The sequence below is a fragment of the Indicator indicator genome, chromosome 7, assembly GCF_027791375.1.
Source record: "Indicator indicator isolate 239-I01 chromosome 7, UM_Iind_1.1, whole genome shotgun sequence".
Lineage (NCBI taxonomy): Eukaryota > Metazoa > Chordata > Aves > Piciformes > Indicatoridae > Indicator > Indicator indicator.
The window spans coordinates 32084969-32098281 of NC_072016.1; the positions used below are offsets into that span (position 1 = coordinate 32084969).

The 13313-nt window shown below is 39.0% G+C and overlaps 1 protein-coding gene across 3 annotated transcripts; it reads right to left on the reverse strand.

Moving 5' to 3' along the window:
* Positions 1–446: 446 nt before the first annotated feature.
* UROS (uroporphyrinogen III synthase) lies at positions 447–8691 on the reverse strand. Of its 3 annotated transcripts, none has more exons than XM_054382296.1 (9): positions 8629–8691; positions 7790–7873; positions 6780–6876; positions 5031–5105; positions 4118–4192; positions 2824–2904; positions 2270–2355; positions 1314–1412; positions 447–613 (listed from the first exon to the last, which is right to left on the reverse strand). In XM_054382296.1, the coding sequence occupies exons 1-9, from the start codon at positions 8689–8691 to the stop codon at positions 467–469; spliced, it is 807 nt and encodes a 268-aa protein (XP_054238271.1). In that variant the 3' UTR covers positions 447–466. The 3 variants fall into 3 exon arrangements, with proteins under 3 accessions (XP_054238271.1, XP_054238270.1, XP_054238272.1); XM_054382295.1 differs by having other exon boundaries at positions 2824–2907; XM_054382297.1 differs by lacking the exon at positions 2824–2904.
* Between the last annotated feature and the right edge of the window lie 4622 nt (positions 8692–13313).

Here is a 13313-nt window from a genome sequence, read left to right on the forward strand (position 1 = left end):
AACAACAAACAAATGAAGCTTTACAGCAGAAAATACTTCATTTACAGATGCTTTTCTTTTGTAAAAGAAAAAGATGTGTGTGTAAAACTGTGCAGAAAAATGAAATCCTTACCTGGTGTGGTAGGAGATACCTGAGGTGATATATTGACTTCAATATACTGATCAGCTTCTCACAAAGAGTTTTAAGGGAAGCCCACATAAAGTACTTACAGAAAAAGGGGAGTTGCTATATGCTTTAAAATACTCTGGTCATGTCTTGGATTTCTTAGATCTTTACATACAAGCTTCTTACAACAAAGATAACCAACAAAGGGTTGGAATCAATCATCTTAAAGATCTTTTCTAAACAACAATTCTAAGGACAGTCTTGTGCAGTCCTGAAAAATATCTTCTTGCAGGACACCAAGACCGCAAAGTGGAAAATCTTCCATAGCACCATATTCAGCTTCAATGGTGTGCTGTGCTCTCACTTAGATATTGAGCAGTTCTGTAAGTGAAGTGCCTTTTGGATCCCAGCAGCCAAGTCTTGTGGAGTCGGACTCTCTGCAGTGCAGCTAGCTGGGATTCCTGCTGCTTCCATGGCTTCTGCTGTGGTTGGACCAATCGCAGCGAACTGAAATGACATCATTTACAGTTACAGAAGTATAATCGGGTGCAGTATCATCTCTTAATAATTACTTAGCTACATATCCTTCTTTGACATTGTCAGTCTGTCAACATGCATGGCTGAGCTCACTGGATGCTCCTAATCATTTCAAGTTGAAGGTGCTCAGCATTAAAACCCATCCATCAATGGAGCTACTTAGAAGTTATTTGGGAAAGATTATTATTTATCTCATCATTGCAAGAGCAATTTTAATCTGCCTCAGCCTGGAATTGCTGATTCAGGCAAGAATGACTGGCACCTGCACATCAGAGAAAATAAAGCCCATCCCTGGAACCATTCCAGGTCAGGTTGCTTGGGGCTTTGAGCAACCTGCTCTAGTTGCAGATGTCCCTGCTCACTGCAGGGCGTTTGGACTACACAAGCTTTAAAGATCCGTTCCAAACTAAAACATTCTGTGATTCTAAAATCAGTGGAGACTGGATAAGTTAAAGATTTTAGGTGAAAACAATTACTTTTTCTTCTTTGAAAAGCAGCGTCCCAGCTCCATAACAACATTTTCATTTGCTATAACCCCCTTGAAGTTCAGAGAAATAAAAATGAAAGAGAAAATGGAGATTTGCAGTGGGTGTAACAGCTTTCCCATCTCTCATTCGCCCACCCGAAGCTTACACTCTATTGCATTTCACCACTTTTAAAGAGAAGATACCTTGATACTGTTGCTAAAATCCCCCAAAAGCTTCTGAATGTGCTGGAGGCAAAATTTGACACCAGATGGGCTGAAGAACACGATGCTTGCTGGAATTCCCTGAGTAAAAGTAACCACAGGTTAGATGACTCTGGCAGCAGTATCAGTGCACCGTCAAATAAACCCCTTCCAATGTTGTAATGAGGTGGGGCTCTGTCTCTTCTCCCTAGTAACAAGTGACAAAACAAGAGGAAATGGCCTCAAGCTGCACTAGGGGAGGTTTAAGTTGGACAAGAGGAACAATTTCTCCCCCAGGAGAAGACCTGGAACAGGCTGCTCAGCAGTGGTGGAGCCTCCATCCCTGGAGGGATTTGAAAGACCTGAAAGTGTAGATGTAGTACTGAGGGACACAGTTTAGTGGTGACCTGGCAGTGCTGGGCTAACAGTTGGATTTGATGATCTTAAAGGTCTCTTCCAACCTAAATGATTCTATGATAAACAAATGAGTATGTAATTATACATGCAATTATTACTCAATAGTTTTGAACAGATCTGAAAGACAAAACACAAAAGTTTTTTTTCCTTCACATGGAGGCTCTGTGTCTTTTCAGCTCAGTTGCAATTGCTTTAACTAGTAGCTGAGGGACTCACTCTCTGAAACTTTTGCTAAAAGATTTTCTTGGTAGTCAGCAGGGAAACAAATTAGGAAGCCTATGCAGGATATTCATCTGTCACCACAAACTATCATTTATAAGCATCTGGAAAAAAATGGAGTATATCACAGAAACACAGAATGGTAGGGGTTGGAAGGGGCTTCTGGAGATCATCAAGTCCAACCTCTCTGCCAAGGCAGGATCACCTAGAGAAGGTTACTCAAGAACCCATCCAGGTGGGTTTTGAAAGTTTCCAGAGATGGGTACTCTGATGGATGTTACCATGGACCTCAAAAATTCTCAACTGACATCAGCATGCAGTACCTGTTGTGAGAAATAACTGTTCAAAGATTCCTGCAGGTCAGAGTGTTGGGTTGTTTGATAAACAGTGAGGTTTTCCAGAGCTATACCTGGAACCAGGACATATATTCATTATTAACCAGGGTTTCATTAATATCTATTATTTCCATAAAACACTCAACATACAGCACTTTTGTATTATTTAGGTTAAAAAGATACAGGAAAAAAAAATCTGTGAAGGATTTGTAAGTAGATTTATCAGATATACTAAAAACATCTGTAATCAGAGGACCTTGAAGCACAGTGGAAACCCAACAAATCGTGCAAGGTTTCTGTGAAGAAGTTATTTTCCATCTCAGGTGAAGAACAAGGCAAATAACCTTGCTCACATCACGCTGCAGCTCAGTCCGAGAGCTGTGGGCACCAATCCAATCTCACAGTTTCCACTCCCACCCTCTAACTTCTAGCAAACATAACAGCAAATTCAATTTTTTACTTATTTGAATTGGTTCACCAGCTTTAAATACAATTTTCCTCACAACTGACTAATTAAAACAAGGCTCCAAGGGAAGTTCAACCTTTTTCCCGAAGTACTGTAGGAAGTACTTCTCTTTTCAGGGCTCCACAAGGAAAAAGAAGGGCTGAGGAATTAGGTTTCTCTCCTGTAAACACAGAAACGAGTTTTAATTAATTTATGTCTTTAATAAAGAGTAAACACTATACATTTAATATGTTTCAAAAGGACCAGACATTGAATACTGCAGTAAATGCTTCACCAGACACTTCCCTAAGATAACTGAAAACATTTGTAGTGCAACTGCATCCACAATTCAGAGGACAGAGGCTACTTAGCATGTAAATTAAAAAATATTCTGTAACTGTAATATGAATACATTGGCTAAAAAGATCTCACCAGAGATATTCTGCATTTTTATTCCCCTTGTCATTCCACAAAGCAAAACAAGTACTGTGCAAGTTATCTCCTCCCCTTCCCAAGAAACACAATTTTCCTCAGTGTTGTATTTAAAATCTTAGTCCTCAATACGTGACAGCTCTCTCTATAGAAAAGAATGGTCAGGCAAAGAAGAGGACAGAAACACTGTACTGAAAAGTTGCACCCTATCTCAAACTCTATTTTCTTCCTTCTCTGAGGAAAAAGGATTCTGCTTACACTGCTAGGGTGGAAGTGGATATCCTCACCTGCTCTTGTCCTTTAAAATGGAAGTGACCTCCAACTTTAATTACTGTTACACAGACAACACATGGAAAGTGATCTTGAAAGGACCTTTCTGATACACGGCTGTGTCTAACTTAAGAGTTTGTAACACAGCATATGCCTGGGATGCAGATTCCATAGGTTTTGTGTGGTTCTAATGCAGTATCAGAGGGGTAAACAAATCCTGCTTTAAAAACGCCACTAGGTAACAGAATCATAGAACCACAGAATCACAGCAAGGTTTGGGTTGGAAGGGACCTTTAAAAATCACCTAGTCCAACCCCCAGGCAGTCAGCAGGACATCTTCCACTAGAGGACACTGCTCAGAGCCCCAGACAACCTGACCCAGAATGGTTCCAGTCTCTAAGCCATAATGGTACAGGGGGTTATTCCTACCTCTCCTCCCAGCCAATACTCAGACAGGCATTTGAAGGCAGCATGCACCTCTGCATGTCTGATCTTTCAGTAAAAAGAAAAGTAATTTGTCTACTGGGTCATAGAGTATTTTAAAATCAATTAGCTGAATTCCCGAGTTCTATGTGTAAGAGATATAGGCAGCGTGGACTTCTCTGCTTCAGTGTACACTTGATTCTACTTACAGGCAACCCTGCAACAATGGAAGGCACATTAGCTTAATTTCAAGTAGATTTACTCACTTGAGCAAATATATTCTGCTAATTTTTCAGCATTTCCAGACTTTTCTCCTTGTGGAATAAGACCAATTTCTTCCACTAGAATCAAAAGCAGCAAAGTAAAAACACTGAAGTCAATGAGAACAACTCAGATGTGCTATCACAGAAAGATGTGTTGAAAAGAAAGACACAACTTTCTCCAGGCACACAAATACTTCTTTGAAAAGCACAAAATCAGAGCATTTGAAGTAGTAACATGCTATGAAATATTTGATTTTGGCTCTAGAAACGCATAGATGAAACAAAGTACAAGAGGAGAATTCTGGGGATAGCTGAGCTGCTGTGGAGTTTTTAAACTCTCATACCTGAAGCAGGGAAACAGAAAGCACTGACTGTGCTGAAGGGGCTGCAGTTCCTGGCATGGTTTGGTTGCAGCAGCTTCCCAGTTAGGTACTGCTGTTCTCTGCAGTGAAGGTTTGAAATCCTCTCATCTTAAGCAAGTACGCAGGAATGAGCTCCTGAGAAGTTAACTAATCTGGGACTTAACTGATTGAAGACGCTTGCTAGGTGTCACAGCAGCAGGTGTTACTACCAGCCTGCCTTAATATGGTTTTATAGAGGTAGCCAGCTCTTCAAAGGATTTTGCACTAGAAGCAGGGAAACATCAAGACTTAAAATTCTCAAATGCTAGTCTTCTTGTAAGTATTTCCTGTGTAATTCTCATGACAATAAAGTAATGGAAAACCAGAAGCTAGATCCATAGCTGAGGTAAGCACATGTAATTCTGATGTGTATACAATTACTTATTTTCCAAACCACCCATTTATAAAATGTACCTTTTTTTTCTAAGCATCCTTGAAAAGCACCTAATATTCCCAAAATTGTACTTCCAAAACAGATTAATCTAAAATTTCTTTCTTTAATCCCTATATCTTACCTAGGGAAGCTGTAGCTTTTCCTACCACATATGCTGGTTTGGTATTCCACATTTGTTTAAGACATTTTGACCAGGCTGAAAAACACAAGATTAAATTTAAGCACATGGCAAAAAAATATGAATGTTAAACAAGTATTTGGACTGCTGTTTAATCTACAAATACAGCAAAATAAGAGTAACTAATACTCCACTACATATTTTAGCAAATCTGGATGTACACAATGAATTTTTAATGTATTTTTTGTTGTTGTGTAAATAGTAGTCTCTGACATAGTTTTAAAAGCCTAATTTGAGTAAACAGCTTTTAGTTGCTTCTGTTAAGTAGCATTTTTAATGCACACTTGCCCTATGCCAGATCACAGGCAACTTGCAATGTTCATTTATACTCTGTACCTAAAATCACAGGAAAAACAGCACATGGTACAAAGGGAGAGTCAGGCATACAAACTGGTAGTTTAAAAGTGAAGGCTTAGGCCAAAAAAATTATAATCTTCTATGGGAATAAATAAAAGGATAAAAATTTATATCCATGAACTAAAACACTCTGCAACTATTATACAAGAAAAATACAGAAACTGATTGTATTTTAAACAGACATGAAAAATAAGTTTTCAGCTCAGAAATAAAATGTATCAGAGAGTAAAATAAAATGACTAGGAAATGGTTTTCCTTCTCCAGGCAACAAGTATGTTATAGATTACACTTCTTGGATTCAGCTACCTGATCTTTTACTACCTTGTTTTAAAACAGTCCAACACAGAACATTGAGTTCCTTTCTAGTATTCTCGGGGAGAAAAAAAAACAGAAACTACAACAGTGAAATTTAAAAAAGTCAAGGCAAAAGAAACGTATTGATTAGGTTTGAAAGGAACCCGAACAGGAACTACTTATTTTATTAAGTATGTAATTCAGCAGCTCCTAACATTCCTACTCAAGACTAGAGATCAATTCTAGATAAAAGATTTCATTTGACAAAAAAAATCCTCAAATACAGCCTTCTGCTGGTGGAAATGTTAAAGCTACCTTACTCAAGGATGTAACCTTACTATGATTAGTATGACCCCAGCCTAAAGGTGGAGCAGACAAAGTAATGATACAATTTAAGTGCACACAGATTCTGAAAGCCAGAAGTTATCACTTAGAGTAAGAATTTCAAGGAGTTTACAAGAATTTGATAGATCATTGGGAGATAATTTCTATTTAGCACTCTGCAGGATTGTTACTAATCTGCTGGCTTTTATGTCTCACCATTTCTTCACTGCTTTTTGGCTAATGCTTAATTCATTCAATAAATTCTATATTCAAGACAGAGGAATCTATGTTTCTGTGAGACTCCACATGAAGTCTACAGAAGTAGCAGTGGTCACATTCTACAAAATTCCTCTCTCTTTAAGGGAGGAAAGCGGTTAGCAAGCAAGATGAGGCACCACAGCAAATTATTCCTCAGGCATGAGTTTCTGTTTACAGCGTTTTTTACCAAAGATAAATACATCTGGAAAAGCTCACATTAAGTAGTAATTTACTCCAAAAGCTCTTTCCTTTAATTTCTAACAACAGCCTAGGTGCAGAAACCCCAGCCCTCAATCCCTTAAAACCTGAATTTTGCTTGAGGCCTTTCTGATGCCAGAATAAACTGAGATAAAGTGTTTTTAAACAGGCATACTCCAGGCACCTACTGGTGGGGGAAATAAAATCACAAACTTCACAAAACACTGAACCAGAGAGACTAAGAAGTACAAAATTCCCTACCTTCATTTTTACTGTTCTCTTTTAAACATATCTTGATGGCTTCTAATGCTCTTGGACTGGTAAAAACTAGGCCTCCATAAGATTCTGGATGACAGAGCTACTTAGAAACAATAAATATAAGAATAAAAGAATTAATAAAAAAAATATAATTTATTTATAATCCTGTAAAAAACAAAACAGCTTCAATAAATGCCTGAAACTAAAATGGGTAAATATTTCATTGCTCTCAGTAGCCAAAGTATTTATAAGAGAAAAGTATAACAAATCTCAAATTCAGAACAAGACCTGCAAAGATTATGTTAATTCTGAGTATCTGTATGAATGGACAAGGATTCCTGTCACTGAAATGAGCTGGAAGGATGGGAAACTGACATATGAGATACTTAAAAATTCATGTCAGGGAAACAAACTGTTATTTGAAGTAGTAACATAGAGGGTAACACCCAGACAGCCCCCTCAAAGAAGAGTTGAGACTTTTAATAGGCTCTAAAAGATCAGTACAAAAAGGAAAAAAATGTTCTTGGATCACTTGTAAATGCAGAGCATGATATAGTCAAACACCTAGCAAAGTTCAGTGCTGTTGAAGACTGTTAATAAAGGCAACCTCCCCCTTTTCAACATTTTACAATTAAATATATACACTGAAGAAAGAGTAGGAAGAGAATATAGATGATGGAATCATTCCATGTAACTAGAGGATACAATACAATTGCAGTACAATGTAAGGGAGAACCTCAGGTAAACCTTCAGTAAACCTACAAGCTTCTAATGTCTATGGATATCTATGGTCCATCAACCTAAATGTGAATTCTATCTGACCAGCTGAAGCCTTTAACGAGTACAGGAAACACACTCGATGTTGTCAATGATGTATTGTACACAACTACGCCTGTGGAAACAAAAAGAGGTTCCACAAAGATCATTATTAAACCAAGGTAAGACAAAGCATCTTGGCAAACATAGCCTGAAGTCTGTTGGAAATAGGACAACTGAAATAATTTCAAACTTACCTTTTCAAATAAGCCTTCAAGAGAGATGAATTCAAATGACAGAACTGGAATCAAAGTTGCTTCAAATCCGCATGCTTGTAATTCCTATTAAAAAAAAGGTTTCATTCCTGGAATGAATTTCAAACAGTAGTCTTTTGTTTTTCAAAAACTTAAGTAAACGAGAGTAAATATTTCTTTTTACTATAGTAAATACAAAGGCATCTTATTTGCTTTTACTAGGGAATTTAATTTTTTTTTTTAAGCTATTTAGTATTACATAACAGTAAACAAACAGTTGTGGATCTGAGGCCTCCCAGATAGCTACTGAATAGTATACACCAGCATATAGCTCTGAAGATCCCCAGTGACAAATGGTCACCTCATTTGCAAATAATCTTGTGTAGCTCTGTCATTTTTCACTCATCAGAACTGCTCTTACAAGTAAGATCTGCTCATATGAATAAAGGCAAGTGCAGCAACAGGTAACTTCTGTTCACATTATCCTCCCAGTAAGACTACTAATAGGTTTTGTAACCTAATTTTATGCATGTGAACATAATCAATATTAATTAATTAAAATTATTTTAATATCAATATTATGCTAAGAGATTTAATGGTACAAATGCCCCATAACTAAAATAATTCTTTCAGTAAGAGCAAATTTTCTAGCAGAGTATTTCCTTAGCATAATTTCAGACACTCCCAATTATGACTTAGAAAATAGCCATTTCAGATATGTACTCCTAATTTTGATTAAGTAAATTTTTCAGATGAAATAGTTAAACTCATCTATCTCACTGAACACAAGATATTTAATAGTGAAATGCCACAATTGTTCACTTTTTTCAAAGCTTACTCACTTTAATATATGGATCTGGTCCTGAATCTTTGTCTTTGGGATCCTTCAGCAACAGAACCTTCATTGTTTACCAAATAATTGCACAAGAACTCTGAAATAAAATAAAGGCATTTATCTAAATTAGATCTAGAGGTTTTTCTACTCAGCAGTGACTTCAATAGCTCAGCTTCAAAGAAACAGGAGGGCTAACAGCTGCACTGCTCTCTACACAATGAGTAAGCAGTTAATGTACATTCTCTGTGCATGAACATCCACCCTGATAAGGCCAACAAATAACATGCTGTCTTCAGATAACACTGCTTAAGGGAGGAACTGTAATGCAAGGCACCAAGAATACAATTTAAAGGAGAATATTTTGTAATAAGCTCCTATCTACAAAAACTTCTATTAATTTCCATGCTGGTTTCCAGTCTATACTCATCATAATAAGCATGCAAGGGTTTATGTATCAAGTGGTTTAATTTGATGTATTTGGGGTCTTTTTTCATGGAGGAAAACACATGTGGGGAAGTGTCTCAAAATTTTTTTTAAACCACAGAAAGACATGGCAGGTGAAAAGCTGGACATGAAGCAACAAAGTGCTCTCACAGCCCAGAAGGCCCAACTGGCCTGCATGAAAAGAAACATGACCAGCAGGTCAAAGAAGAGGATTCTGCCACCCCGCTCTGCTGAGACCCCTACCTGCACTGCTGGGTCCAGCTCTGGAGTCCTCAGCACAGGAAGAGACATCGACCTGTTGGAGCAGGGCCAGAGGAGGCCCTGGCAATGATGGGAGGGCTGGAACCCTTCTGCTGTGAGGCCAGCCTGAGAGTCAGGGTTGTTCAGCCTAGAAAAGAGAAGACTCCAGAGAGACCTTCTTGTGGCCTTTCGGGACTTAAAGGGGCTGTTTGAAAAGCTGGGGACAGATTTTTTAGCAGAGCCTGTCATGACAGCACAAGGGGTGACAGTTTGAATTAAACAAGGGACATTTGGACTAGAGAGAAGAAAGAAATCTTCCACATTGAGAGTGGTGAGACACTGAGCCAGGTTGTCCAGAGAGGTGGTAGATTTTGTGATTGTGTGATTTTTCTCATACACTGCAACAAAGTAGTGTTTAAGTAAGTTTAAAGATTCCTGGCAAAACACGGTGTGCAGTTCTTTGTAGTACAGATTGTTGTTCTGATACTGATCACAGAATCACAGAATTAAGTAGGTTGGAAAAGACCTCTGAGGTCATCAAGTCCAACCTATTACCTAACACCATCCAATCGACTAAGCCATGACACCAAGTGCCATATCCAGTCTTTTTTTTAAACACTTCCAAGGACAGTGACTCTGCTGCCTCCCCGGGCAGCCCATTCCAATAGCCATCGCTCTTTCTGTGAAGAACTTCTTTCCAAGATCAAGCCTAAACTTCCCCCTGCACAGCTTGAGACTGTGTCCTCTCATTCTGTCGCAGGTTGCCTGGGAGAAGAGACCAATCCCCACCTGGCTACAACCTCCTTTCAGGTAGTTGTAGAGAGTAATAAGGTCTCCCCTGAGCCTCCTTTTCTCCAGGCTAACCCCAGCTACTTCAGCTGCTCCTCACAGGGCTTGTGCTATGTACTATGTTACCATGACTCTACTTGCAATGTTTACACTTTTAAGTAGGGTGCACTACCATTTCTACTAGTACTCTTAAAGTCTAACAACACCAAAAAAAAAAAAAAAAAGTAACTCAAACCTACCCAATCTTCCTATTTCCAAAACAGATCATAGCATCAAAGAATCATAGAATGGTCTGAGTTGGAAGGGACCTCCAAAGATCATCTAGTTCAACCCCCTCTGCAGTAGATCAGGCTGCCCAGAGTCCTGTCAAGCCTCACTTTGACTGTCTCCAGGGATGGGGCCTCAACCACCTTCCCAGGCAACCTGTTCCAGTGTTCCACTACCCTCGTAAAGAATCTATTTCTAACATCCAATCTAAATCTACTCTTCTCTGGTTTGAAGCCATTGCCTCTTGTCCTATCACTACAGGCTTTTGTAAACAGTCTCTCTTCATCCTTCCTGTAGGCCCCCTTCAGGTACTGGAAGGTTGCTATAAGGTCTCCCCGGAGCCTCCTCTTCTCCAGGCTGAACAACCCCAGCACCCTCAGCCTGTCTTCATAGCAGAGATGCTCCAACCCTCTGACTGTTTTTGTGGCCCTCCTCTGGACCCACTCCATCAGTTCTGTGTCCTTCCTGTATTGAGGGCTCCAGACCTGGATGCAGTACTCCAGATGAGGTCTCACCAGAGCAAAGTGGCAGAATCACCTGCCTGCTTATGTCCAGCTTCTCATCCACCAGCACCCCCAAGTCTTTTTCCACAGATAATGTTTAATAACATTATGAAGTCATACAAACATACATAAATGTAAGGAAACAAATAAAAACCCTTCCAAGCTGTCTAATACAAGATAGTAATGCTTTTTGGAAAGAGCCATCTCTGAAAGTATTGCAATAAAACTCCCCGATGACGTTAGAGAGTTAATTCAGGTACGCCTGGGGAAAGCATATTTCTCATTAATTACTTTGGGTAGTTAGAAATGAATTTACTTCCCATCCTCTGCCTTATTACCGTGTCAAGTGATGAGTAACAGTATGAAATGTGTAAACATCCCCGCTTAACAAGGTGACTTACAATAATCAAATTCATTATATTGTTTAGATCCTGCATAGAAAATAGATACCAAAACCAAAGAATAATTACAACATCATAAAACACCATGAACAACTGGGAGATGCAATTACCTAGCTGTCTCCTCAACAAAGAAATCTTACAAGCTGTACTTTGGACACAGCCATCTGGCTCACTTGTGTAAAGAGCAAGACTGCACAGCTCTGGCCCTCCTAGAAGCCACTTATTTTCATTCCATCAGAAGGCAGCTTGATTATTGACTCCAAAAAGTGGCTGCAAGCATCCAAGAGGACACAAGTTTGATCTAGGGAATCTGTAAAGTTTTGCATGAATAACATGTCTTCTGATCTCTGACTGCTTTGGGGTTTACTGCCTCTTTTTCCACAGCCATAAACCTCTTGGACTCTTCTGGTTTTTATGCCTAAGTAGTTCAGACAGGTCCATATAGATTTTCTGATGGTAAGAGAAAGACACTACTTTTACTGGTTTACTTGTGTCCACATCATCTAAAAAAACCACAGAAAGTTTCTGTTTTGAACAAGTGCTCAATCTGTATCTGGAAAAGAGAATGCGTGTGAATAACCTTGTGGTTGAAGCTGGTAACTAACCCTCACACGGACAGTGACTTCCCCTCGGTGGGATGGGAGACAGAATTCAAAGGGTAAAAGTGAGAAAACTCCTGGGTTGAGATAAAGACAGTTTATTAGGTAAAGAAAAAGCTGCACAAATGAGAAAAGCAAACCAAGGAATTCAATCACCACTTCCTATCTGCAGATAGGTGTTCAGCCATCTCCAGGAGAGCAGGGCTCCATCGCACATAACAACGACCTGAGAAGACAAAGCCATCACTCCCAACATCCCCTCCTTCCTCCTTCTTCCCCAAGCTGCATCTGCTGAGCACGATGTCATATGGTCTGGAATATCCTTTTGGTCAGCTGGGATCAGCTGTCCCTGCCGTGTCTCCCTGCAAGTGGGCTGGGGTGAAGAGCAGAAGAAGCCTTGACTCTGTAAGCACTGCTCAGCACTAGTTAAAACTTCCCTGTGTTATCCACACTGTTTTCAGCACAAATCCAACACAGCCCCACACCAGCTACTGTGAAGAAAATAACTCTACCTCAGCCCAAACCAGCACAAAGCTCAACAAATTTTACACTGCTAGGTCTGTGTTTATAGAGTGATGCTGGCTGCCTGCTTTTGGGTCACTAAATAAGCACTTTGTTTGCCTGAGCAGCAATAACAACCCTGCAAAGATTGTTCTTCAAAACGTAAAAAAACACCCCCACCAACATTTACAGCCTACAGCTAAGAAGAGGACAACAGCTTTTTTTTTTTTTTTTTTTTTTTTTTTGTCTGGAGCAAACAGACACAAAGATGAAATAAAACTTGTATTCGTCAGTCTAAGGTTTGGAACTATCCAGTTAGCTCTGATAAACTACAAGAGGACTGGAGCATCTGAGGCATTAAGGCTAAAACCAGTTTGGTGCTATTTCTCTGAGTTCACATCACTTAATTTTAAGTCCACCTTGATTTAATTTAGGTCACACTGCATTTTCAGAATAGTATCCTTGCAAACATAATTGAAGTGCTTCCTATTCACAGCATCACACAGTAAAATTCAACACCCTTGTGGTTTCAATTAAAGTCTAAAGCTGATTACAACGTGTATCTCTAGGTCCCTGATATTAGTATAGGAAAAATGAGCAATACTCTCTCATATTAAAAATATCTTTGCAGATTTTTTTATATACAACATTGTACAGAAAGGACATCTCCATGGGTCACGCAAATTTAATTTGAAAAGCTGTCCCCAAACTAATTGGAACTGTCTTTAATAAGAGAGGACAGTCTGTAAAAAGAAATAAATGGGTCCTTTTGTTTCTTGCTGCCAAGTGGCATAGAGCTGCAAAATATATTAAACTTTTCTAATACTATTCTGATTATAAGCAACAGTATGGGTCATGCAATAAAGTTTGATTGCCAAATGCAAAGGGAATTGACTTTTCCATCATAAATAGAAATGAAGATGAATTTTGAGATGTTCTTATGATATT

What these genes read in the sequence shown, in the direction of transcription:
- UROS (XM_054382295.1), bottom strand. Translation starts at nt 8,691, where the DNA reads ATGAAGGTTCTGTTGCTGAAGGATCCCAAAGACAAAGATTCAGGACCA. An exon ending in GACCAGATCCATATATTAAA is followed by an intron (nt 7,874 to 8,628) that starts GTGAGTAAGCTT and finishes TTTTTTTAATAG; the next exon opens with GAATTACAAGCATGCGGATT. An exon ending in ACAGTTATTTCTCACAACAG is followed by an intron (nt 1,413 to 2,269) that starts GTACTGCATGCT and finishes ACTTTTACTCAG; the next exon opens with GGAATTCCAGCAAGCATCGT.